This window comes from Phaenicophaeus curvirostris, chromosome 1, assembly GCF_032191515.1.
Source record: "Phaenicophaeus curvirostris isolate KB17595 chromosome 1, BPBGC_Pcur_1.0, whole genome shotgun sequence".
Classification (NCBI taxonomy): Eukaryota; Metazoa; Chordata; class Aves; order Cuculiformes; family Cuculidae; genus Phaenicophaeus; species Phaenicophaeus curvirostris.
Genome location: NC_091392.1, coordinates 34,588,897 through 34,616,486, shown reverse-complemented (window position 1 = coordinate 34,616,486; position 27,590 = coordinate 34,588,897). Strand labels below are relative to the sequence as shown.

The following is a 27,590-nucleotide window of genomic DNA, read 5'->3' as shown; positions in this document are numbered from 1 at the left end:
CCACAAAGAAACCAACTTGCCATTCCTATTGAGCTCTGTAATCTAGTCTGCATGAACTACTCTTCTTTTTTTTATTTTATCTTTGTCATTCTTCTAACCAATTACTTACTGAGTTTTCTATGGAAATAAAGTCTACGTGAATGCTCTGTGTACAACACCTTACTTGGCTGAAAATAGCCAGTAGGTTTCAAACCAAGTTTCACAGTCACTACATGTTTTGTAGAAATATTGACTGGATAGGGAGTGGTTATTAGTCTAATACTCAGTAGATATCAGGTGCTGGAGATGTCATGTGTCTTTCAACTCTGGCCTTTCCATGGCACTTGATCTTTTTTAAGCATCCGTACAGCATTTTGGGGAGACAACATTGCTCAGTCTCTGCTGATGAAAGACCCCAGAAGACAAACACAGGTTTGCTCTGAGGAATTATTCAAATTCCTTAGCTTGTGAAATGTCAAAGACACTTGCCATATCACCTCTACTCAATCACCCCATCTGAAAATTGAAAAGTAACTTCTGAACAAAAGCTGCTGCTTAAAGTTAGGACCGGGCAACCAAAAAGACACTCTAACCACTTCAGTATCTTCTCTCTCAAACATCTTTTCCTCTATGGGTATTGGAGAGTTTTGTCTTTAAATGTCTTGAAAGTTGTTTGTTATTGAAGTTGAACACAAGAAATCTTGTACAGTACAAAACAGCTCTCTTGTAACCATGCTGGGTGTCTGCCCTGTGCTGCTGCGGAGTTGAAGCTTTGCACCTGTGTTTTGCTGAGTGAAGAAACCTCACTGAGATACACACAGATCACATGTAGAGTGCAGCTGGCAGAAAGCTAACCAGGTAAATGCTTTGTGGTTAGGACAACCTGTAGCTTAGAGCAATCTCTAAAACCTGCCTACGAAGCTGGAATAAGGCTTTTGACTTGAACAAACCCCCAAAGCACTGCTGGCAAGCTGTAAAGAGCTCCCGTGTCTCAGCTGCTTTGATTTACACTTAAACACTTTAGCATAAATTTCCCTCTGTCAGCCATCCACACTGGGCTGGATATGAATGGGAGCACATGAGATATGAGCATGAGTTCTGTTTCTTGTGGTCTGAAAAGTGGGACATGGGATAGCCTCCAGGGCAAAGTTGCAACAAACCTGAGCCTTGAGTTTCAGCTTAAGGGCGGGGAATCAAAAAAAAAAAAAACCACAACCCAAATTTGGAGCATCTTTTTCTTTTGTATTATCTTTAGTTTCTCTTTGCCTCTCTCTGCTCTTGGAGCCTCTGATCAGACACTGAGTTAACATTGTTGATATCCTTGTCCACTGTTTCATGTCCTGAGACCTCACCAGAACAACAGGGGTGCTTTTCTACTACTGAGTACAACTGTAGAGGAATAACTGTTCAGACAATACAAAGAAGTTGTAGTTTCACCTCCTGAAACTGCATTATGGCAGAACTTCAAGTAGGAATAACAGTTTTAAACCTCTTTTAATTCCCTCTTCCTGCAGTACCTATTAGCGCTGCTCTCCAACAAAACAGACAACAAAACAGCAAGCTACTACATTATCCTAGCATGAATATCTAGGTGATGGAAAGGGAACTTTTATATTTGGTGTACTGACACTTAAAGGACTTAAGAGTCCTCACTGGGTGTTCTCACAGCTGGATAGCTGATAGTTTTTGCTGGGTTTTGGGGGTTTTTTTTTGGTTTTTGTTTTTTGAGGTTTTTTTTAATAAGACACTAAATTGGAAATTTGTCTGGAGTGGAAGCAACTTTCTTAAAACCTCAGAGCCAATATACAGAGGAGTTGAGAAAGGGAGCAGGTTATAGAATCATAGAATGATTTGGGTTGGAAGGGACATTAAAGGTCGTCTAGTCCTCTGACCTAGCATCATGCTTCCAGAGTTGAGGTGCTTCTTCATGCTTTGTTAAGCAAGACGAAAGCCTTAAGGTATCTCCCACAGAAAAACTGGCGCTGTAGTTAAGATAGACTGCTTTGAGCTGCCTGCCTCCACTGTCCACCAGATTAACTCTTTTGTAACAGTCATCAGGATAGTGTGGTGTCTGCGGCTTGGCCGTGTTGGCTGGTGGTTTGGCATCAGTCACTGGAGGAGGTTGGTTTGGCTGCGAGCAGGCTGTGGAGGTAGATTGTGGAGAGTTGGCAGGAACAATAAACCCCAGCAGAGAAGATGGTGAGACACCTGGAGGGCAGTCAAGGCTCAGCCAACTGTTTGCTCAGCTGATGAGTCAGGTTTGCACGACCGGCTCTGCAAGGGCTTATTGCTTGACCTGAACCCTGGCCTTTGGTTCAACGTAGTTATTTCTTGATTTGATGGGAGGATAAAAAGCCCTACATGTGCGCTTTTATTGATCAAAAATTACAGTTTATCTGATTCAATACCTGGATTATCTCTTCTTCTGAGGCAAAAAAGACAGTTGCCTAAGGCAACCAATATGTGCAGTGTGATTGCAGGTTGTGATTGGTAAACTTCTGTGGGCTTGATGGATAAGACATAAAAAAAACAGCGCTGCCTTTTTTCAGTGCAGTGCTGGTGGCAAATACGTAAGCATTTTGCTGATTTTATTCTGCTTTGCCAATATATGTGAAGAACATCTGTGAACCTCCTAATAAATGAGATGCTGAGCAGGAGCCAGCTTTTCCTTTCTTAAAAATAGAACTAATATTGGTTTCTGCTGCATTGAAATTTGTCCTGGGTATACAGATAGAGCTGGATATTGAAAAAGTTTCCTGTAATCCTTTCTTTCTTTGGCTTAGCTACTACAGCTGGAGTCTGGAGGTGAAGAGGGTGAGGAGGAGTGCTATGTAAACCAACTATTTGTCCTTCCCAAGGAGCAGAGAGAGAATTCCTAGTTTGCAGAGATGATGAAGAAGCAGTTCATGCAATTCACGTCTTGGTGATGTGGAACTGTGTCCAGTAAAAGCACTTGCATTTCCAGATTTACTCTAAGTTGGTCTTCCATTTTCTTGCAGAGATAAGTTTAATTTGAGTACTAGGGTCCCTTTGGAGGTCAGGGATTGATTCTGGTGGTCCTTCGCCTAGGGATGGTCCTCTTTGAGGTGGTGAGTTGTCCCTACAAAATGGGATGATTTGAACTTGCCATTTATATTTAATGTACTTATAATTATCTTTAGTGACAGTTGGGAGAAAGGAAACTTTTTTGTAAATTGATAAACAGCTGTATACAAAGAAACACAAAAAGATTGTTATTGGGAGAAAGGCCTAAATATAAAATATAAGTATCCCATATCCCCTTCTTTGCTTTTTCATCAGTGCTCTTGAGATTTTACCCCACAGTCTTCAGCAGCTTCATATGCAGAATAGTCCTTTAATGCTGACCTGTGGGACTGGCTTGCCTGGTCCTGAAAGCAGCAAAGCCTGTGTTTGGTATGTGGGAAACTGTTGTGGGCTGCCCACCAGCACCATGTCACTGGCCCCTGTGTGTCCCCATTTGGCTTGGGGCAACAAAAAAATATGTAGCCAAAGCCTGCAGCTGCCATTGAGCAGGTGCATAAGCTACCAAGGAGCAAAACACTAGATCCCCTCAAGCTCCTTTTCTAACTGGGCTTTGCCAACAATCCCCCAGGGAATAGGAGTAGCCAGTGGAGATCTGCAGCCTCAGAAGATATGTTCCTGAGAGGGTATATTTGTCCAAACTGCCTGTCTGGAAGTCTCGCAGAAGACAAGGGAAGCTCCAGGTACTTTAAAGCAGCCTTGCTAGTTTTGGAGCAGACGGGAGGAGGAGAGCTGGGGTAATGGGGTTTTAGAATAGGGGAATATTTTTCTGACACTTCACCTGAGCTGGATGACTTTCACATAGGTGAAGAAGGCTGTTTGTTAGTCCGAAACAAATGTGCATCTTTACAGTTCTGTCTCACCTCAGAAATGCCAGAAAGGGATTATTTTCTGATTAAAACTATGCATTCCAAAAGTAACAAAAAGATATCCTTTGTTAAATGCAAAATTGTAGTCTACTAGTTCCCAAGATACTTGTTCAGAGATGTACTCTACATCAAAACCTGTGACTACTTTGGAAGACTGTACTACTTGCTTGTTGGGGTTGCTGATAGATGGCACCAGTCTAAAACTTACTTTTTGCTTCAGGAGGCCTGTAAAACCTGGAAAGAAATCTTTCAAATTTTCTCTTCTTCCACTCTGCCTAATGCATTATCAGATCCATTCATCTGTCACTTTTCTCTCCCTGAGCTAGCGTTCCTTGTGGTTTGTCCTCCTTATTGTGCTACTTTTATGTCTGAAAGCTCTTTAGAGGCTGCTTTTATTGTAGCAAAATGGACTTGAGTATGTTCTGCTGCATTTTAGCTGACTGGGAAAGTTTTGATACTCTGCATGTTACTGCTGAACAGTTGCTTACCAGTGGTAACTTCTGCATATGTGTTTGCCATCACTAAAGCTCATCTGTGCTGCATGAGCAAAGCTGATGGGGGTCTATCCCTGAGCTGTGACGTGAGCCTCACACTGCAACGGATAGTCTTCATGTCAGCTGTGCTTGCAAGCTGTGTGCTCCGGTGTTCACCACCTCAGCCATAAATATAAATGAAGCTGTGGTCTGATTTTTGTATGTGAGTTTGTATGTGTTCTAAAATTGGAAGAAATAGGTATGTTCTAATGAGAAACATTCCTGCCTGTGTTGCTGCAAGCTGCACTGGTCAAAGAACTGTGAAATATATTGTAGACTACTGACCTGCATAGCTGGGAGGTCGATGCAATAAGCTGATATACAAGGGCAATGTTTTATTTCTATGGTTTTTTTTCTCAAAGTATTTTGTGCGTTTGTTCATCTATATAATTGCCCATGCCAATTTGTGGGGTTATGTTACGTTTTTTGTTTAGAAAAACTTTGGAAAGTTCATTATTCCTGTAATCTACCAGAGCTAGAAAGAAAAGCTTTTTGTCCCACTAGGCTGTTTCAGACTTCTGTGCAGTTTTACTTGCTTTTAAAGATATGAAGAGTCAGACTGCCTGAAAGGTGAGGAATAAGCACATCACGGAGCTGGCACAAGCTCTGTGCACGTCTTGGAGCTGTTGAATGTTTCTATTAACTTCTGACTGAAGTGCAAGTGTTTGAAAGCATGCCCACCCATTCGCTTTACAAGATGCATCGTCCTCACCTCAGATGGTGACAAACGTAGTCCTCTCTTTGATTAAACAGGCATCATAAAAATAAATTGAAAGCAAAGATGATCTCCTTATATTTTTGAAGAGCAAATATTCAGATAGATAAGCTTAGTAGCTTCTTAATGGTTTTTTTTTTGGAGACACAAAATAAACTCAGTTGAGGGGTACTCAGCTTTTGGCATGTACTTAAATGTTATGCAAAATAGCCCCACAAACTGAATATTAATTTGACTCTATAATAATCCACTGAGTCCCATAAATGTCTGTGGAGAGGTAGCGATGCAGGGAAAAGTTCTTAAAGTAAATAAGCAGAGTGTGATCCTTGTCTCTGTCCTTTCTTGTGCTATTAGTAATGTGGTACTGCCTTTGTTACAGAAGATAACCCTCTGTGTTTTGAAGGGAGTTTGTCAGCCTTAGATGATTAAACAATTTAAAGACTGTTCCCACAAACAGTGGATTTCTGTGTTAATACAGAGTAAAAATCATCAGTCTTAAAGATATTTTTGAATGTCTGTGTACTGTTGAGAATTAACTGTAACAGTATTCTTGTTTAATTTTTTTTATCATCATATTTAAAGCTCAGTTGAAGGTCGCTGTGGAGTCAGAGGCAGATAAAGATGCTTGAAGCACAGAATTCTAATGGATACAATTATCATTGTAGTGTTTTTTGCAGTAGCTATTGAGGCTATTCAAAATGTTAATTGGACACTAAGTTTCATCTGGAGAGAAAATGTCTACTCAGTGTTTCGGTCATGTTCAAAATGTGCTAGATCCTAAGAGGTTGCTAGTTATTATGCTTCATAGCACATTATGCCAAAGATCTGTTATCTAGCAAAGGAAATGGAAAAAAAAAAATATGATACACAATAATGCAAACTACCAACTGGAATGTTTGAAATTTTTAATGGTCATTTAGATTTTTTTTTCTTCTATTTACATCAGTTTATGCTGGTAGGAAGGAGATATATTGGGGTGGGGAAATAGAACTGTTGTCATAGAGGTGAGAAAACAGTGCAGTAAATTTTTGCATCCCATCTTTTCCATTTATATACACATGCTTGTTGCTTAATCCTCTGGCCTCCTGTTGATATATCTCTGTGGCAGAAATTCAATTTATATTCAATGGGCAGTTACAATCTAACAAGTACAGTAAATCCAGAAGAAGACTATGCTGAGTTCCATGCATTTGGAAATAGTAAGAGGATTAAACATTTTTAGTACATTTTTTTTTCTGTAATTGCCTTATTAAGCAGAAATACCGCTTGCAGAAAACAAAAAGAGACAGGAAATGTCACTTCAGCATCCAGCCTCCTGGAAAAGCCTTTCTTCCTCATAAAAGGCAAGAAGTAGCACTCAAAAATAACTTTCACAAGAAGGGAAGGAGCCACATATGTGAGAGCCGTATTTATCTAAGCTCAAGTGATAAAACACGATTAACTGACATTGGAGCAACCGTCACGTACTCTAGAAGACCACGGAGTAGGAAGCAGGCAATTCTTTTAGCATTTACTTGGGGGTGCCTGGTCATGGAACTGCAGTGGGAGAGTTATGTTTCTTTGTAAAATGTTCTACTATTAGTAAAGTGCATAATCATTCTACCTGCTCCCTGCTGTCTACTACAAAATGCTACCACAGAGTCCTGAGACATCAGGGACAGCAGAGCTGTGCTGAGGCAGTTCTGAAGATGTTACAGAAATTGGTTGTTTTGAAGTTTTTTGTTGTTGTTCTAGTTTATATATGGAAGCAGATTGTAAGGGCCATGGGGCTGTCAGACTGAAGGTCAGCATCCTTCTTTTCCCTGCCGTTCCCCAGTGGGTAGGGAAGCAGAAGGACATAGTCACTGCTGTTGTCTGCTACCAGCTTGTTTCTCTTCAGTCCCAAATGGGCAGCCTGCTCACCCCTGAGTGTGTAATGCTGCTCTGCAGGAAGTCTGCTAATCCAGCTTCTCTCAGGTGCACTAATTTCTCTCGTTTGACACCATGGAGCCACACCATTTTTAGTTCATGTGTTACAGGAGAGAGGTATTTCAGGGCAGGTAATGCAGCAGTAGACTCCTTTGCCCCTGCTGCAACCATCGTCCATTCATCAGCCACAGAAACATGTGTTTCTTCTGTTCAAAAATGCATTACTCAAAATCTTTTCTTTATAAAATTGAATTTTGTACTTAGTGATATAATCATTATTTCAGAGGAACAGAAATGGGAAAATTCTTGCCTTTTTCTTTTCTTCTTCCAAGTGGAAGAGGACTCCTCTGTGTTTCAGATCTTTCTTTTCCAATAGCTGTGCAGATTACTCCTGTGTTCTGTGGGGCATTTTATTTCAACGGTCTGAGAACTGTAGAGGTTGGGTTTCTTAATCTTTGAGTGGTAAATAAAATTTGTCCTAACCAGATAAGTATATCCCTGTTTAAAATGTACATGTTGCACATGCATGTCTCTGTGTGTGTGTATATATATAATCTCCAAAGAACACAGAGGTAGGGAAATATGGTGATTTAACTGGAGCCCGAACCTCCATTTAAACTTGTACAGTGAGTGGTGTGATCATATATTTGTCGCTATTTGAGTGTGTGAAGTATAGGATTTCATTTATCTCAGTTCAATTATTTCCCCAACTCCTGACACACATACACTCTGATGGGGAGAGGTGGATGTTCTGAGCTGATTGATGTGTGAAGGGAAGGAAAATTATATTAATGTCACGATCTCGCCATGTAGAAGTGAAAAATCCAATGCAACAGTAGAAGGTTCTGGCTGCTTCACTAGTTATTTTGAAGATATTTTTATTTGTGTGTGTTTGTTTATTTGTATATAAGATACAACATAGCTCATTGGTTATGTATAGATGCAGTATTATTTAAAGAGGATATTTTTCATGAAGCAGTTGTCCCTTGTGCTTAAAATATTAATTTCTTTTCTTTTTGTTCTCTTACTCTGTAGGTGTCTCCAAGTTTTATTTGATGTATATGTAAAACTCATTGGATGTTGTGTGATTCTGCTGTCTTGTACAATGCATTATGAAATTTGGTGGCAAGAAGTGTAATGTATTTTAAGCTACCATATTGTCTTATATTAGGACACAGTCCTGGGAGCTGGAGGATAAGTTTGAGAATTAGTTCAAGAGGAACGTGTATGTTGGTTTGCTATGAAGTTTCTGTTTACTGATTAAACCACGTGACTGGGAGTTCTTATTTTTTCTTTTAGTGGAAGTATCTTTGGTTTGTGTTATCCGAAAGTAGGAAATATCTTCTTCAACTTCCTTTCAAGGAGGGTGATGCAGGAATATAAAGTTCCTAGTAACATGAAAAGGAGAAATAAGTTTTTTGGTGTTGGGGTGAAAACCAACTAGAGGCAGTTGAAGAACTGGGTCAGAAAGCTTGATGCCACCCCTGAAGGGTGGAGTGGGAAGTGATGTGGCCTCACCACAGCGTATCCGCTTTGACCAAGGGGCCTGGAAAAGCAGAGCAACCCAAGACAGAATAAGTTTAAAGGGGAAGAAAAAAAAAAACACAAAAACCAACTCAGCATAACATAGCAGTTGTACCTAGTGGTGAAGAGAGCTCAGGAGGACCCCACTTGAACACTGAAGAAGTTGTCATGGAACTACAGGATGTGAGGCAAGGTTAGATTTTATCATATTTTGTTTAGCTAATAGGCTTGGAGAATCCTTTAGGCTAGATTGCTGATTACGTGGACACCTTAGTGCTACATGTCCCTGAGGAGGTAACTTGGGCACAGCACTGGGAGTATGATTGCACAGAGTCAAACAGCAGCTGGGAGAACAGTTGGGCTGGGTTGGCAACAACCAGGATTTAGAGCTCCAAAAGTACTTCAAGCATCTGCCATTGTCTTTGTGATCCAAGGGATACAAGGGCTCTCACCCTGCTATTGCCATGACATGATGTGCTGGTGTTGTGCTATTGTCTCCACACAGAGTTGGAACTTGCTGATTCACCGTCCTTCTCAGGTTGCTAGGGCTCATATCACGGTTAACTAGTTCAAAAACTACTGTGGACTTTTCTGCACTACAAAACAGTCTTTGTGTTAGTAAATATTTGTGCTGCAGAAGAATGGTTAACTTTATTTTTCCCCCAGAGTGCAGCAAAAGCCTTTTCAGTGAATAATACAGCACATTTGAAGATGAATGATTTTTAATTATAGTGTTTGTGGTGCATAACAACAGCTATCTGTATCCATCTTTTACTACAGAATTATATTTCAGATGGATCATGTGGTGAAATAAGATTGGATTTTATTTTTCTTTTCAAGAGAAAGTATGTAGGAAAAATGGATTTGTTCTGTTTCTGCGAGTTTTCTGACAACTCAACTAGGAAGGCATAGTGAAACACCCTGTCTGACAACATCTAGCACTGGAGATCTTACAGGACTGTGCAGATATTCCTGAGTCTGCAGGCTGGGATAAATTGCCCTTCATTGCAGGTCTCATTCTGGCTGCCATTCATAATGGGAAATACTACTGGTGCAACTGTTGGCTTCAGTGCTTGTCCTGCTTTTGTGTACAGTGTTTCTTAGTGTGTCTTCAGCAAGGCTGTGGTCTGTTTAAACCAGCATTTTTCCAGATGGTACCCAGAAGCAGCCTTGGCAGCTCTGAGCAGTTTGGATGCAGACAGTTCTGGGAGAGGATGGAGAGAGTAGCCCATGGCCCTTGAGCCTTGTGCTGGAAGAGGGCCAGTTGGATGTTGGAAAACAGGTGTAACCTAGGAGCAGGCTTGCACAGTGGAGCAGGTGGAGAGTTTGCTGCCTCCTGGGCAGGGCAGCCATGGTGCGTACTCTTCACTGGGCTCCAGGCCTCCAACATTCTACTGGGTTGACTGAACTTGTGAAACCATCAGGAAATGGATCTGACAAAAATTGAATTACATTTGGAGCAGGAGTGGTGTTTGTTTGGTGGGTGAATGAGCAAAAAGTCGCAGTGAGGGATCTGGTGTATGGAGAGGTCAAAGCCTTCAGGCAGAGAGTGGGACTGCATGTTTGACAGGCTGCACTTGGAGCCTTTTGCAGTGTGGTCTGGTCATGAGGATGGATGCAAATATTGGAGGGGGACGTTTGGGATGCCTTCCAGCCTACAGTTAGGGGAATATTGCATTTCTTCTATCAGGACATTCTGTTAAATCCTAAACAAGTTGGGTTTGGGATTGGTTTTCGTTTGTTTGGGTTTTTTAATATTCTTTAAAAACTTTTAAAATATTTATTTTTTTATATGTATAAAAAACACACTTTCTGTAAAGAAACAGATGGAAACTGAATGCAGACTTACCAAGCATAAGAATTCTGGTTGCACCACCGCATTCTAGCCCATCCCCAGTCTGGGTTTAGCAAATTCTCAGTTTGGGAAGAGGCATGGGTTAAGGGGACATTTTATTTTTCCCCATACCTTCAAAACAGATTTCTTGTGCACTGCTTTTACTGCCCCCACCCTAGTTAGCATGAACACTGGTTTCCTTGGAATATAGTGATGAATGCAGGATACCCTGTGCACCACTTACCACTTTGAAAATCCTGACACCACCTCTTTGTGGCTTTTCCCAGCCTAACAGCCATCTCTCAACGCTGCTTTGAAGGAATTTTGTCCTTGGCAAGTGATTTGCAAATCCTTTGCCACCATTTGTTGATCATTTTGAATTAAGAAGGGATTAAAAACTTGCTCTAGTGGCAGCGTTGGCCTCTTAATAATGGTTTTCCAGATTTCTTGTGCCTATCTAAATATCATGTGCTCAGATGACTCCAAAGGAACATATCTGGGAGCATGCAAATGTCTAAATATAGCAATAATAATCTCTAGCTTTCTTCTTTTCAGTCAGCAGAAGAAATTACTGGATACGCTTCCTTTTGAGTGGAGTACACACTGAGATAAGTCTATGTGGACATCTGTTTCAGTACTAATTTCTAACATCTCCCTGGTACTTTCAGAAGAGGAGGAAGAAATTTTCATTAAAAGTTCTTGAACATTTCTTTGCTTTCTGGTTGTGGGTTTGTTCTGGTTTTTTTGTTTTGGTTTTTTTTTTCCTGTTAGGCCAGAGAATTACACAAACTGCCAACTCTCTCCACTGAAGTTACTTCTGGCTCAAATCCCAGTATTTGGGGGGAACAATAGATCCTATTTTAGCCTATACAGATTTAATTGCTGTGAATAAGGTTGACAGTTATCTCCTTTGTGTCTGAGAATCCCACCAGCTGGTTTAGATGCATTTAAATTGCTGCACGATTCTAAACTCACTTGTCATATCAGAAACTATAATGCCAAATTTCAGGCACCTGATAATCTGTCCTTGGCCTTTATTTTGAAAATATTTTTTGTGCACTTAATCCCGTTTCTTCTTCTTCCCTTTCAGTCTTGGTTCTCTGCACTATGTGGCATTATTGGTCATACGAAGGGGCTTATATGCCAAACATGTATTTTGAGGAAAATGCGTTTAAAATAGCAAGAAAACTTATTGAAAGACATATTGATGGGTGTTGGGTTTTTTTCTCTCACTTCACCCCCATAAGCTCAGATACCTAAGATGGGAATCATCTGACAACCTGGCAACCTGCTGCGTAAGTGTCTAGGCTCAGCATTATTGTCCAGGAAAAGGAACAGACATATCATGCTAATGTAAACAACTAAAATAGGTCAGATGAATCATGCCCCCACATGACCTCTTTCTCTTTGCTTATAAATAAAGTCTGGGTGATTAGCTCAGACTTAGCTGTCTGCACCATGGATGGTCTGACTGGATCTCACCTCTGGGGACCATAATTGTAGCAGCAGTCACATGCAGGTAACTGTAGACACATGTAGGCATCTAAAAGGATTAAAAATACTTGGCTTCTTGAGGCAGGGCCACTGCAGGTACGAGGTTGAAAGCGCTCTGGGCTTGACTTCTCAAAGCCAAAGGGAAGCCTGGAGGGATTTTCCCAAGGAAGAGACAGGTCAGTATTTTTTACAGTTACATGGCACACCATCATTACATTTCATTACTAGCTTTCTATACTTGTAAGATACAACTTCATAACTTTTTTTTTCCTTCAGAAATCTTAAGTTTAAGCTGGACCTTTCCTCACTATCATCTGCTGTTTCTGCCTTCATATTGTCTCTTCAGTCTTGTTGTGGCAATATGTTGGTTTGGGTTTAAAAGAAAACAAAAATAATTTTGCTGCACAGTTGTCCCTGTGGATTGCAGCCTGGCATAGGAAAGCAGAGGTTGCTTACACTTGGGAAGCCAGGAGAGGAGAGGATTCTTGTGAAAGTTCAGCTTTCATCCGTTGCCTGAAACGTTGGCTTTCTTGCTAGTTTTCTTATTATTCAACTGTTGAATTCTACAGTGTTTTCTGTCCACACAGAGCTTTGTTTAATGTTTGTTTAACCCCTTGACAAGATTGTAAATAAATTCCTTTTGAACTTCTAATTTCAGTCAGTGCCTTAGCACATATTTTGCTTTTATGCAACTGTAATTATGCATTCTGAAACAAGTTGTTCCTTGGTGTAGCAGAATGCAGGGACACATTCACACTTAATTATATCCTGATATATATTTTTACAGATCTTGACACAATTTTAATTTCCCAGTGGTCAGAGAGGAATGCAGAGGGTTACAGGTTGCAGTAGTCAATTGGTTCTGGTGTTGACTGTTCTTGTTGAGACCTCTCTGGGATCGTGAGTGCCTTTGATCACTGCCACACAGGATCCATCCCATCAGTGCTGCTTAGGTCTCTTTGTGCTAGGTGACTCCATCTCCTGCAGGCCTCTTCAGATACAATTGATGCTCATTAGATATAGCTCTTTTTAAATTATTTGATGTTGGTCCTGCTTACTATGTACTTGCCAGTCGGCAGGGTTTCAGATGTACCTGGATGTGTTTGCAAGACTTGACTGAGATTTCAGTGGGGCCAGTGGTGCATTTTCTATTGATTTTTGGAAAGGGTCAATTCATAATGGAGGTAGATTTGCAGCATAAGTAGAAGAAATTATAGTGCCAGTGAAGCATCAGAAAAGCATGATGTGGTGGCAGCCATGTGGCTGTGCTGCACCTGCTCCCATTCCAAGCAGAGCTGGGTCCCACCTTGGAGCCATTTTGCATTTCAGGCTTCACAGGGTGGCAATAAACAGCTCTCACTCAGTGCCACATCTCACTCTGCACACATCGGATGAGACAAGTCTCTGATGTTTTTCATTTTGGGCTTTTTGTGTTCCCATATGGCTATGGTCCTGAACACACTGCTGCAGGTGAACCTGCTTGAGCAGAGGGATTGGACCAGATGGCCTCCATTCCAATCTCAGTAGTTCTGAGTTGTTCTGTTGCACCTTCCAAAAGCGCTTCTTAACCTCATGCTGCTTCCTCCACTCTTGAACGGGGGCACAACTCGTTATTCCAGCCCCTCTGCAAAGGCAGCAGGAGCCTGTGAGGACACTTTGACCTGAGGTTCAGCGCTAATGCCTATCGAGTGCTCATGTCCGTGACATCTGAGGCACATCAGTACTGTCTGCAACACAACTCTAAGACATGATGTGGCGTACCATGGTAATAGGCGGTGTGCAAACTCCAGAGTTTCAGTACCTTACCTCTTGATGAAGGTAGTAGATGTGGCTGGAAAGGGGACACCCTTGTCTCCAAGCTCTGCAGACATGCACAGACTATCATCTGCTCACTGCTCTTTGCCTGCATTTGGGTAGAAATTCTGTTTGGCTGCAATTCTTCATACTGGTACTGATTTTACCACAGTCCCTGTGTTAACTTTGTCTCCAATTTATCACTGCACTTGACGTTTTGGATCTGTGATACTGGAACAGCTGAGCAAAGATATTATGCACTTTGACTTCTATTGTGTGAAAAATAGGTGTTTTCAGTGACGTAACATTTAACTTAACTTTGAATAGCTTGCCTGAGAAATACCATAGGTTTTTGTACAGGGGTGGGTGTGTATGAGTGTATAAAATGTATGTAGAAATACTGCAATATTTTCTTAATCAGGTTTTGCATGCATTAAATACTTTGGGGTTTTATACCTTAAATTTGGGAAAGTGAATTTGGGAGTTGGCTGTTACTCCCAAGCAGAATGAATGAACGCTGTACAAATGTTTTGATGGATCATCAAGATCTATCTGGATTAAGGTAGCTGCTGTAGCTTATATTTTAACAGCTTCAAAGTTGAGGTCTACGAAAGTAATTTTAATAATAGAAGTAACAGATAGGATTTTGAGACACGTTTCTATGGCAGAGTCATTGTAGTGTTATTTGCACGTGGCCCCTTCCTGTGGATTTGCTCTTTAATGTTCTCCCAGAGGAAAAGTGATGGATGTAAAACTCCAGCATCAGGGTGTATTTTTTCATTAAGCTGTTCTTAAAAATTACCAACATGTGAGTGGCTTTGAATTAGTTTCCTACGTGTGAATTCTTGGTAATAAAGCTGTAGGTAATGTATGTAATGTTTTCTTTCTTTTCCTCTTACCTTGCATGTGTTTGCCTTCATACACATAAAATTTGCTGTGATGACTTATAAAGAATAAATTAGCAGACTGTCTTATTTCAGGTTCAAGTGGCTTCACAATACTCCCTGCTGTAGAATGATATTGTGAATAAGGCGTTCAGTACTTATCTGTGGAAATGTATACACTCTCTGTCACACTTGCAAAGATTAGCTTGGGGCTAATTTAAGTTGACAGCTGTATAAAAGGGATTAGTACCATCACCACTGAAGTCTTTCAGTTAACTTTCACACAAGCGAAGCATGAGAGATAATGTTTTTAAAAAAACTTGGACCAGTTTTGCATAAGCCATTTATCTTGATTTCTCTTAACCCTGAGAAAGCTGAGAATGTGTTCTTACAGCATCATAGCATAATGGTATGGGATTCACTGAAATACCTTAAATACGTAATTTGCTTCATAGTAAGCATAAAGAGAGCTCTTATTTGCATATAATTGGTATTATTCTAAGGAAGAAAAGGTGTATTTTGGATGTCCTTCCAAAAGTAGGGCTTTGGGAAGTAAATTGGAGAGGATAAAAAGTGGCATGCATCTTTGCCATATGGAAACATTCATAAGTCTGCAATAAAACAAAAGTATTTTTAATTCAGATTGACCTTTTGGGAGGTGGGGGAGGGTTGTGTAGTGATAGTTCTTGGTGTAGTAGTAATAATAGCGTTGAGCTTGTAGGCAAACTGAATATTTCTGAGGCTGGGATGCCCCTTGCTGTAGAGATTAGGAGCGGGCTGCTGTCCCTGCTCTTTTATCATTTTAACTAATGTGGTTTCTGTATTTCTGTCACATAAATCTGGGGGCAGCTGGGTCTTGTATGCATCCATTCTTTTTTCTATCAGACTTATGTGTCGACTGTGTACTGCTTATGAGGGATGCTCATGTTTAAGACCACACTCAGCCTCATGTGCACAGCTCACCAGAACAGACACGGAAGGGACTAGTTTTCTGCTTCATTAAAGGGAAAGGAATGACCTAACTTGGGTTCTTGTCTTGAATATGGGCTCCAGGATAAATCCAAAGATGTTTCTCATCTAAAACCAGCTCAAAATAACTATCCATAGATGTGTTTCTCAGTGTGCAGTCAAAAGCCAAGTTTTGCTCATCAGTGAACTTTCAGTATCGCCCTTCAAGGCCAGGGCAGTAAAGTCACACATTTGTGATAAAATGACTATATTTCCTGTATAGTGTGGAAATACATTCAGACCCATTTTTCACAGATCAGCAGGAGATGATGTACTTGAAAATTTACCTATTAAGGAGGAGAAGAAAAACATGTAAGACTATGTTTTAATGGAAATCAGACTAGAAGGACACTAGTCAACACAAAGTTGTTTGTTCCCGTTGTCCTCCAGGTTTCTTGCTTAGTTTTTTCAGCAAACCATGAACAGGCAGACAGACAAAGTTACTGTAGGTAGGATGATGAGCAGTCTGACCTAGCACTTTGTGCTACTTCTCTGTACTTTGTAGGGAAGAAAATGGTGGTTCCTTTACAGTGTTAAGTTCATCTTTGCTGGTAGCCAGTACAGAGGAGTGAGGAAGGCAAATTTGACAATTAGTATTGTCAGCTGTGGCTAAGATTGCTCAGCCCTGCGGAGAAATCATGCTTAACCACATTTGTGTTCCGCTGCTGTGGCTCAGGATCTGCTCTGGGCTCAGTGTCTGTTGTTTTTCTCATGTAATACTTGCTCCGCAATAACATTTTGGAAAGTGCCTACAAGTAATGTTATAGTGGACTTCTGTTCCAAGATGTCATTGACTTTAGTCCAAAGACAAGCTAGTGAACGTTCTGGTTTTGATGTGAGCAATATGACAGTTAGATTAATGAATGAATGAAACTGTTTAGGCTGCTTGAAAAGCTGCCTTTCATCTGCAGGAGGAGGTAAACAGCTAGGAGGAAATCTCTTTTAAGTCAATTCCCAGTGCAGGAATAAATGTTGTGTGGGTGAAGGGGGAGAAACAGCCACCTACCTGGGAGTCTAAGACTGTAAATGAGGTGTCACAGAAAAAGACATTGGCATCCACACATACACACTAATCCATTGTGGAGAGCGGAAGAGGACAGAAAAGCCAGCAATATGTGTATGAAAGAGAGGGGTTTTTATGATATTTTTAATAATCATTCTAAGACTGTTGAAATTATAATGTGAAACTGTAGAAACATACTGGCTTGTTTATAGGCATCGTGTTCATTCATCTGGGTTAATTCTGTGCTGTTAGTTGCTTTGGATGCAAGTTGTTGTCATGCTTATGATTGCAGGCAGCACATATATCACAGCTGGAACGAGGAGGGAGGCTAGCAGGTTGGCACAGGGAGAGAAGGACTCTGTGCTCTCCAGATGATTTATGCAGTATCAAAGCAACTACAGGTACCCACTCCTACTCTGATCCCCCATCCTTAAATTGAAAACCATAAACTACAAACTGCCCATGGATATATCTGCTCTTGTCAACCTCGTTTTTCATAAGTCTTAAGGACCAGATCAAGAGCTTTTGCATTTGCCTGGTATTAACAAACAGAAGGTTTTGTAGATCAAATGAGAGCAGGTTCCCCCAATAAAGACATATTGCGAGCACCTCTCCTTCACCTCAGCTAATGGACTCTGGTTTAAGGTGCTGTTGTGGGCTAATTTTTTCTCCAGGCATGTACGATAACTCATTGGGGTGGGGTTCTTTTGTTATTTTGGGGGGAGGCATGTGGATAAGGTATAACATTTTGCCATTATTCCTTTTTTTTTTCTACCTTGTGAACAGCAGGAATGTTGCTAATGCATTTATTTCAGAAACCTGTGTATGCCAAAATTGCAGAAAGTCACTTTTATCCACAGCAAATAAACAAAGGATCTCAACAAAAGCCCTTGGCTATCACTGCTTATTTCCTATGATAATTGAATAGTGCCAGTATTTCCTAGAAAAAGAACTGTTTACTTTCCCAGTGAGCACTGTGACTCTCTAATATTGCTAGTAACCGGAAAGCTGATAATAGAGAAACAAGGGGCATGCCAACTTGTATAGTTTAATAGATGTTTAAGATTATATGTCTACTAATAAGATGCATTGGGTTAGAATTGGGGAAGAAAGATAAGGAGGTGGTTAGGAGAAAATTTTTTATGCGATTGACAAGTTTGTTGTTTTTAAAAGGCATGGTTTATTTTGAAGCAGATAACTTGTTTGCAGGGCTTTCTTAATATCTTACGGGACTTTCAGGTTTTGTTTGAGCAGAGTTGAGGTTGCCTACTTTCAGCTGACCTTTCCTGCCAGGATGGCTTCCTGTCTGACATAGCAGCTTCCTCACTGACAAATGCAAGTTGATGCGTCTCTCCCTTTCTTTGCAGCACTTTCCTTTTGGAAATCTTTGTAGGTATTTTAATGTTCCACTGCCGTATTCTGTGGGCCACACAGATAATGCACACAGGCTCAGCTTTAACCTACATGGTAGAGAAGTAGGCTACTCAAATCTTTACTCTGGAAAGTGCTTGTGTAGGTTGTCTTGACTCTCTGAACAAGTCATAAAACAAATGTGGAGCTGGGAATACTCTCCAGTACTGTGGAAAGGAACTGTACCTTGGTGGGGGAGAAGCAGATAGAATTTAGTGTGTCTTCCCATGGTTGCACGTTGTTAGTTACCCCACAGCTCACTTAAATTGAACGATTGAGTCAGGCTCCCTGCTTACAGGTTTTATTTCTTAGCTCAGGCAGGTCTAGAGTGTATGTGTGGCCTGTTCCCATGCTTCTGGTGCAGCATAACTGCCCAAGCTCTTGTAGCTGTCTTGGTCTTTACATTTCAGAACGTGTGTTTTGTGCACACTGCTGTTGTCCTGCCTCATTCAGAATTTCTTCCAAATTCTTTGCCTGTTATTTTTATCTAGGTGTGTTGCAGATAAAATTTTGTTAGATTAATGAGTATAAAAAAAATGCAAGTACTTGGACAACTCTCTCAATTTTTTTTCAGAGTTTGAGATCTAGACCAGGCTAAAATTCTCCTACAGCCCAGCTTGAAACTTTTGCTGAAGTAAATACAACTTAAAGTAATCTCAGCAAGTGCAGTTTTGGGAGGAATAAAACAACTGAAGATTTTCTGTACTTATATTGATGTGAAAAATAGAAAGCTGAATAGAAATGCTTCAGAAGACTTGAGCTGTTTTGCTGGGGTTTTCGTGTTTGGTGTTCTGGTTTTGGGTTGTGTTTTTTTTTGTCGGGTAACTATTGTCAAAACCTGTTTTGAATTTGTTTATCTGGTCTGACTTTGTTCTTTCTAAGATAAACTTAGGATTTAGTAATCAGTGACCTCTGCTCATGAGTTTGACCTCTGCTTGTTGAATGAAGAATAGAAGCACAGTGTGACCTACATTTCCATTCAGTCAGATGGGATTTGGGGTCTTGCAAGAAACCAGCAGAATGCTAATTATGAATCAAACTAACTAGCTGGCTCATAGCTGGAGGATTTGCTTTTAGCTGGGAACATCTTTGAGATTAGTCCCGTAAAGTACTGAAGAATCCATCAAAGTTAATGCAAGTACCTCTTCAAATGTGACCAAAACCCACCACCTCACTGCGTAGGCTGCGTGAAGGTCCTGTTTGTGAAGTAGGATGTATTTTTACTACCCCTACTATACCATGAACTAAACCTCAGGATTATTTATTTATTACTGAGCAATGAGTGTTTGACACAATAGAGACATCTAATACTGTAAAATGAGGAGCTTCTAATCCAAATTAAGTACATTATTTGGGCTGAACTCCATAATAGATGGATAGGAGATAAATGGGTAATGGGGAAGAGGAGGGGAGAGATGGAAAGGAGTTGATCATAAGTAGGTGTAATCAAACAGTCCCTTGAGGAACTGTGTAGAGAGAAAACAAAGACATGATTTCCCTAGAAAATATGTCTCTGACTAAAAGCTTGAGAATCATACAGGCCTCGATCTCTTTAATTCCTTTTTCTCTGGAGTTCATTGTTGTTATTTGCATCAATGATAAAATGGAAGTGAGGACAACTGCGTGATTGGAGGTGGGTTTGTATTAAGTGTGAGAAATCTCATTTTATTTACTTTACTGGAGGATAACATTTTTTTGAGGCAGATAGAGAGATACAAAGGGGAACTGAGAATCTTAGGAAGCTGAGGGACTTCCTCTGTGGAAGGAGGGGCGATATCGTAGATTTTCCATAAAAATTTTCAGAAGTGTAATTAAGAATTGCTTTTTGGACATATGAACATCTTGCTAGTTCTGCTTTATTATTTGTATAAGCAGCTTAGATGTGGGTTTTGTCCTGATAAGTTACAGTCTGGGAGAGCAAGAAGGAAAGAGGAGAAATGCAACAGCAAAATAAGCATTGGAAAGCTGGCTGAAAGAGTTGCCTCAAGGAGGGATTTAAGGAGCTGCAGAGAGAAAAGGATTTAAAAAGACAGCAAAGATAGAATTGTTTGAAGCCAAGCAGAAGGTGTTACCAGCTTCTGTTGAGGCCAAAACATAGCTTAAGCTTAGAGATTAAAAATCTTTGCTGCAGCCCTTTTCCAAAGTTCACCTGTGAGATGCAGGGTGGTGGTGGAAGAGTGCCTGTATCAGAAGAGAGGTGCCTTTTGGCATCTAGACCCTGCATTACTTGGTAGCACACATGAGCACTATTTTGACATGGTGATTTGTTCAGGTCTTCACAAGGTTTTCCAAAATGAAGTTAATCTCCTTCCTGGAGAGAGGAAATCTGGATTTTGGGAGATAAAGTGAAGTTCTGGAAGGGAACATGTTGGTCACCACCCCAGGTCCCCACCTCAGTACAATTATGCTCCAGCCCCTGCTTCTTCTCAGTATTCAGTCTTGCCAGGTTCCTTTTCACCATATCCTCTTCTAGCTAGGTGCTTAGCACAGAGGTTCAGTTCCAGGTGCTTTAAGAGTAGCTGACTGCCAAGATAGTCTGTTAGGTCACTTTGTTCTCATGTATTCAGTACCTTGACAAATTTTCTTGGCAAGAGCATTATAAAATGCTACTGTATTGTGTATATCTTCACAGGGTGTTAAACACCAGAACATCTTCTACCTTACAAGTCCTGAAGGCTGTCTCTAAGCTCAGAAATAAAAGCAGCTCCAATAGTTGAGTTATTTTTGTAAGGAATGATAAGTGGTAAGGCAGGCAGTGATTTTTGTAAGGAGTCACTTTTGTCTCTATTTGTCTTCCACTTTTTTTTTTTTTTAAAACGGGATTGAAAACCGCAGTATCAAGGAGGAGACTGTTCAGATAAACTAAATATTAATTAGCCCCTGGTGTGATAAAACTTCACTTTCTGTACTGCTGCAGTATTTTAATCATGCTTGCAACATTTCAAACTGAAGGGGTGTTTATCAGCTGATTGACGTACTTTGGTGTTTGTGCCTCCTCTCTCTGCCCATCTGAATATATGCTTCAACTTTTCCTAACGTGTCACGAATATGTTGAGTTTTCAGACTGAAAGTTTATTGTGTCTCAATGTTTTATCTCCATTTGTTCAAAGGTCAGGCACCACAGGAGGTTAGCTGTTAAACTGCTCACAGGTGGCTTGCAACTTAGAATCTCCATCTCCGCTTGTTTCATAAGATCATTTTATCCATAGTTGGTGTTTATTTACAATAAATACTTGTAAACAACTGGTGGTATTGTGCATACAGGTGTGACATATAACACTGAAAGGAGACTCAGTTTCTGGAATCAGTTAATTGTAGTGGATTCACATTTTCTTAGAAGGCTGTTTTTTTCTAATCAGAGACAGGAATACTCATTTACATGTGACAATATTGTGTTGCTCTTTGAAAATCAAAAGAATGCTTTATCTTTAAGCAAGGCTGACACAGAATTGACACTTTGGCAAGAGTAGGCAAGCTTGTGCAGGGTCCCCTGCAGTCCTGCCTTTGGTTTTTGTTTTCTTTTTGCTTCAGGAGCCTTTAGCAATTGTTCTGTAAAAATTTAAAATGTAAAATTTTATTGTAATGTAAACATTAGAGATCAAGAAGTCAGATGTGTCCTGAACTGGTCATCAGGATTATGATGTGCCTTCAAGCTGTTTTACTTTCTGGGGAGAAAGCAATTGTTTTTAGAGACATTGTGTTCCTGGTGCACACCTCAGTGTTTGTTCAGTAGTAAAAACACACCTCTGACTAATGTTTAACCTGTTAGGTGACTCAAGCCTCACACTAAAGATGAGTGGTTAGATAGTGTTTGTGGAGAAGGTATGCTTACGTCAAAATGACAATGTCTTTTGTTGGCTGGAACAAGACATGGTCCTGCCTTGCACAGGTTTTCCCTGTGTGAGCCCACGACTGTCAAAGCGTTGAATATGTGTCAACTGATGCAAAATTAGTTAGTTGGAAAGTGGAAAACATGTTTGAACTTGGCTTGGTGAGATGGATGGTAGTAACCTCAGTATCTTGGGTAATTCAAACTTCTAATTAGGGGGTTTAAATGTTGGTGATGAAATAGCTGATATTTCAGCATTATCACTGGTGGAAGGAAGATGAGCAGTTGTGGATAAGTCTTATGACATCCTTGGTTGTCTGAAGCTTGTACGGAGCTCTTAGTGCTGGTTTCTACATGCCTGTAGCTCTTGGTGCAAATTTTCTGCTCTCCGTGCTGCAGGTGGAACAGAAGTGTGAGGGTTTGAGGTTTTTCTTGGTGGAAGGTGTTGGAGCTATGTTGTTCTGCAATGCTAGAGGGGTGTATTTAGCGTGCATCTCTGTATTGCTGTGGTACAAGCAAGCGTGACTTGCATGTTGGAATATAAAGCAAAGCCTTTCTGTTGTATTTCTGTCACATTTCTAATATATGCCCTTTAAACAGACTAATAGCAGTTGCAGGAACAGCTTCTAGATTATAGGAGGTATATTGTTTCTTGGAACTTGATGGAATGCACAACCTTACCCAACAGATTCATTGTTCACTGTAGCAGAGAGGCTGGCAGGTAGAAAAGCAACTGAGGTTCTCATGTTTCAATTAAGAGACGTAAGTGTTACCAGCCTTGACCATCAAGTAGTTCCTACAAAGGAAAGCATCGTGTGCCTAAGGGTAAAGTGTGTTCATGATACCACTAGTTCTTATTCAAATAGTTCTGTGAAAAATGCTTGTAATGGCATGTGCAGGTGCATGGAAACAACTGTGCATGTGTGTAAGACAGGTTATTTTAATTCAGTTGGTACTTGCAGTACTTCTAGGCTGTGGTTCTGTACATCTTGTGAGTCACATGAGATACAGATGCAAGTTTCCTGCTTTGCTAACTTGTCCCTTGTTTTCTTTTTCCTTATGTTTGTTTGTTGGTTTTTTTTTTTCCTTAGGGTAATAAATGCAGGGAAGAGCACGCACAATGAAGATCAAGCCAGCTGCGAAGTCCTCTTTGTCAAGAAGAAAACTGGAGGCACCAATTCTACGCCAAACAAGAACTCAACAAAACGGAGGTCATCGCTGCCCAATGGAGAAGGTCTCCAGCTGAAAGAGAATTCGGTAAGCAGAATTCTGTATCTTGTCAGTGGAGCAATACAAAATAAATATAAAAGAATGTGGCAATATGACACCAAAAGAACTAATCCAAATTTTTACTGAATGTTTTGTATATTTTCAGTTACCTCTTATTAATTACCTCTGCTTAAATACAGAACAATACTGTATTTTTCTTTGCTCAACTGCTTGATTTTTGATTTCTTGAATTGAAAAATGTTTTTTGCATCCAAGACAATTTAGCTTAAAGATGGAGAGGGTAATACTCATAGTATTTTCCTTCTTGTTTCATTTCTGAAAATATAATCCTGAGAAATTTACTACTGCAGAATCCTGTGAGTTTAATGGCTGTGGTTAACTTGTCCAGTGTTCGTCACTGCAGGCATAGCAGTATCACAGTAAGACATTTTATTAAGGGTTAGGGGGTCATTTGGGTTCTTTTCACTGAAGCAGTCTTACACGTAGTAAGGTTGGTTTATGCAGGTAGGATAAAGTCATCCAGCACACTAAATTGAGTGATTTTTGCAGACTGTGGCTCCTCTTTGTGTGGAGAGTGATGTAAATCATGCATATGTCTACAGGCAGTTATTTGCTAGTCTTCATCTGTCTTGTTTCCTGACTGGCTAATTACTTCATCTGCTCTTTAAGCAGGAGCTTAGGCTCCAGCAGTGATTGGTAATGTGCATTCAATTCAAACATTCAGCCATGTAATGCTGAATGCCCTATCTGAATGTTGAAGTCGGACAATGTGGATAGGCAGTCTTCCTGCTGCTGGGAGAACACGAGTTCTCCCTAAGTGATAATTAGTCCTTCAGTGGGCTATGAGTAGCTTTTTTTTTGGTTCTGTTTTTGTTTTTAAACCAGGTTGTGATTAGCAGCATGCTTCAGTCTCTCTCCCAAAACCCCATGGTTTGGTACAAATGGTGTCTAGGGGAGGGGGAATCACCAGAATCATGAGCAACAAGTGTTCGTCTTGCACTGTGTTCCTCTCCACCTTTTACTCCTCCTGCTCTGTTTCATATTTTGTTATTGCTGCAACAATTCCAGACTGACAGATTTTTCAGGTTTTCAAATAGCTCTGTTCTTTCCTCTTTCAAATCTTTCCTAAAATCACTTGTCCCAGTTCCTGTGTGCTGATATTCTTCATTGTATTCAGATTTCTTTTCAAGTATGTGTTTGATCACTCCTGGATTAAAAAAAAGTGTTCTGTACTTACTGGGACTTAGAGTCCTGCATATAGTCATGCAAGCCAAATCAGAATTTATTTTTTTTTTCACACTCTGCATTTCAAAAAGTCTTTTCTAGAAAGCCCATGCAACTGATTGTTGTGGGCTTATGTGGATGCTTGGTTCCATGAGTGTATTTAATTTTTGTATGTATTGTGTTTAATGAAGCAAGCATTGGCTACAGTACTTGTTCATATATGTAAAACACATCAAGATAAGCAGCAATGGGCTTTGTCCAGAAGATGGGTTTGTTTGACACAAAGGGTATTGATGTGTCATGCAGACAGCACAGTGCAAAGACCTTCAGGTAGGCATCAACCTGGGTAGACACATCTTGGTGCTGTGCAGAAGTTCTAGCTCTGACCTAATACTACATTTAATTTCTGGAGTATACACTATACTGCATAGTTAAGTCTTACTCAGACAGAACTTTTTTTCCAAACGTGACACAGTTAATATGTTTACATTGCATTAAAAATATAGAGATATAAAACTATTTCATGATTGGAAAAGCATTGTCAGTGGTCTTGATGGTATCCATCATTATAGTGTTCATAACATTATGATATTGTAATCGTAGGGTCTATAAACTAACTGCGTATTTTTGAAAGCTATTCTTTTTATCCATTTTAACCATAATGATTATTAGCCTTGCTAAATATCCAGTTGTTCTGTCTTATGAGAAACATTGCACAGATTTTTCTGATTTCTCTTCCTCTCCATTAGTGTATTTCTGATTGATTCTGTATTTTTTTAATCTCCCTTTCAAGATTCTTGAGAGAAGCATTTTTATTTCAAATTTTGTTCTTCTATTTTTCACACATTTTGACCAGAAATGAGCATAATGTCTGAAGTAAGATGCCAGCTGATCTGTATAATGTAGCATACTGTTTTCATAATACTTGTTACTGTTTTCTTTAGATGTTCTCTTCTTATCTACAGATTTACTTCTGTTTTCTACACAGCATTTGAATGAGTGCTATAGCACTCATTACTTAGCTGTGTAAAACCTGTTCTACCATATTATTAGACTATAGCTTACGAATTTAAATTCACAATATATTTTCCCTAAACTGGCAGCATATTTCTGAAGAAAGTTTTCTACTAGAGGGCAGTCTTACACTAGCGATCAGTAGGACCTTTTTCCTTGATATTTTTTTTTTTAGTTGAGTATATTTAAAAAGGAAAACCAAAACTTGGTTCTACAAGGTATCAAAATGTATATTTTCATATTTTTATACTGTAAAGTATAATTTTGTCTTTTACCCTCGCATAGTATTGTTAGCAAATTTTTTTAAGGAGTGTATGAGTTGTTGTTGAATGTGGCAAGCGTGCAACTTACTCTGTATCAATAGGGTGTATAAATGCAGGCTTGAGACCCTCTAGAGAATGGTACGATATTATTGCAGCAAGTGTTTAGTAAGAAAGCCAGAGGCTGAATTCTGTAAATGCCTCCTAGGGAAATCCCACTGTAACACAGAATCTGAAATAATCTGAGTGGTGAAACACCTTGCAGAAATATGGAAAGAAGGAGGGGTGAGTAAAGCAATTTATTGAGTATTTGTCTGATGAAAAGAAAGATTTATTCTTGTTCTAGTTTAGCTTTTTAAAGTGTGGAGCACAAGGAACAAATAGGAATTGGAACTTGAAATGTCTCAAACTAACACAGTCCATTTTTTTTTCTCGGGTTTTTCTTTTTTTCCACAGGCTCCTTACCCTACTTTCTGTGAAGTTTGTGAAAATTAAATGGCAGCTTCATCTGAGGTTGTGTGATTACTGTTATTTAATGCTGACCCCATCAATGCAGCCCTGCGCTTTGGCAAGGCAGCATAAGGGCTGGAGATACACAGTTGTCCGTGTGGGTTGTGTGCTGCTGTCATGGCCTCGACTGCTGAGCTTTCAAGGGTGGGAAGGAGGAGGTGATGGGCCAGAATTGAGGAGGTGGAGAACGTTTTTTCAGCCCCAGCACACAGAGTAATCGAAGGAAGCCTGTTATGTAGCACAAATAGGCTTTTCTTCTTGAAAGTGGGAGTGATAAACTCAGCAGGGCAGTGAGAGAAAAGGGTCTGCAAATTCAACCCTGAATTAATTCTCTTCCCTCTCCCTCACCTCACTCCACTGCTGCTTGATTAATCACGTTTGACCTCTGTCCCCATTCAGGAGCATCCACTTCAAATTGTGTAGCCTTTTTCCTGGTACTATTTTAAAATGCCCTTAACTATGGAGTCCCTTGCTGATGAATAATGAAGACCATCAGTGAGCGAAATGGCAATACTATGCCAGGATAAAGTCATAGTAGCAGTCAGGTCGCAGGACTTAACGGGATGCATTATTATTTGTCATTGTAATAAGAAGTTACATGATTATTAATTCTGCAGTTTCCTTTGTCACAAAGATGGGGTGGAGTGTTTGTTTTGTGTGACACAAGGCTGATTGTCTGCCATAGGTGGCTGAACATATTATTGATAACATGAGGAGGCTTTTCTCTGAGGATGGGGTGGCAATTGCTCACCCAGTTCAGATTCAAGGATAACTAAGGATGCTCTCTAATGCATTTTGTGAGTGTAGTTCATACTTGGAACAATAATAATCAGGGTGGGGTTTGGGTTTCAGAATAAATTTTTAGTGGCAATATGATTTATTTGCTATTCTGGTAGATATTCAGAATGTTATTAAATCTGAATCTTTTGAAAGAAAATCTAAAATAATTCACTGTGGTGACTGATTGTACTCCCACTTGAGGGCTCTGTCCAGTTAAAAGAACAAAAGGAGACTGATGTTTGAAAGACTGCTTTTGACAGAACACCGCTAGAGCTAGTAGAAATAAATGCCTTATTCTCTGAGTTTGCAGAATGCCAATGTTTTCAGGAAGAAGTTCAGGCTTACGAATGTGAAAGAGGGAACAGTCATGCATATGCACACCAAAACAGATTACATCTTAGTGGCTACAGAGATCATCTCATCTGTAGGAGAAAAAGCAAGGATATATTTGTGCTTTTTGTCTCATCTGTGTGCCCTGACTGCTGGCTTTTGTTTGTTTTCTGAGTTGGTGCTTTATTTGCACCATATACTTAATTCTCATCAAATTGGTATGATTCTGGATAATCCTTTTTTTTTCCAAATACGGGACCTATTTTTATTATCAGGGTGGAGGAAAGGAATTTGTTTCTTCTTCCTTTTTCAGACAGCTAATAGGTTATTCATGGTTATACTCTCTTTGCTAGTTCAAAAATTAACAAAGCTTTGTAGCAATATTTTCTGAGACTAATATTTAGGTTATAGTAATG

The 27,590-nt window shown here is 40.0% G+C and overlaps 1 protein-coding gene across 1 annotated transcript in view; it reads left to right on the top strand.

Moving 5' to 3' along the window:
- Nucleotides 1-27,590, top strand: part of PPM1H (protein phosphatase, Mg2+/Mn2+ dependent 1H) — a 137,490-nt gene that overhangs the window by 43,082 nt on the left and 66,818 nt on the right. Inside the window, exon 2 of the mRNA XM_069852428.1 lies at nucleotides 22,918-23,083. Coding sequence (XP_069708529.1) covers nucleotides 22,918-23,083 — 166 coding nt within the window. The remainder of the gene's footprint in view (nucleotides 1-22,917; nucleotides 23,084-27,590) is intronic.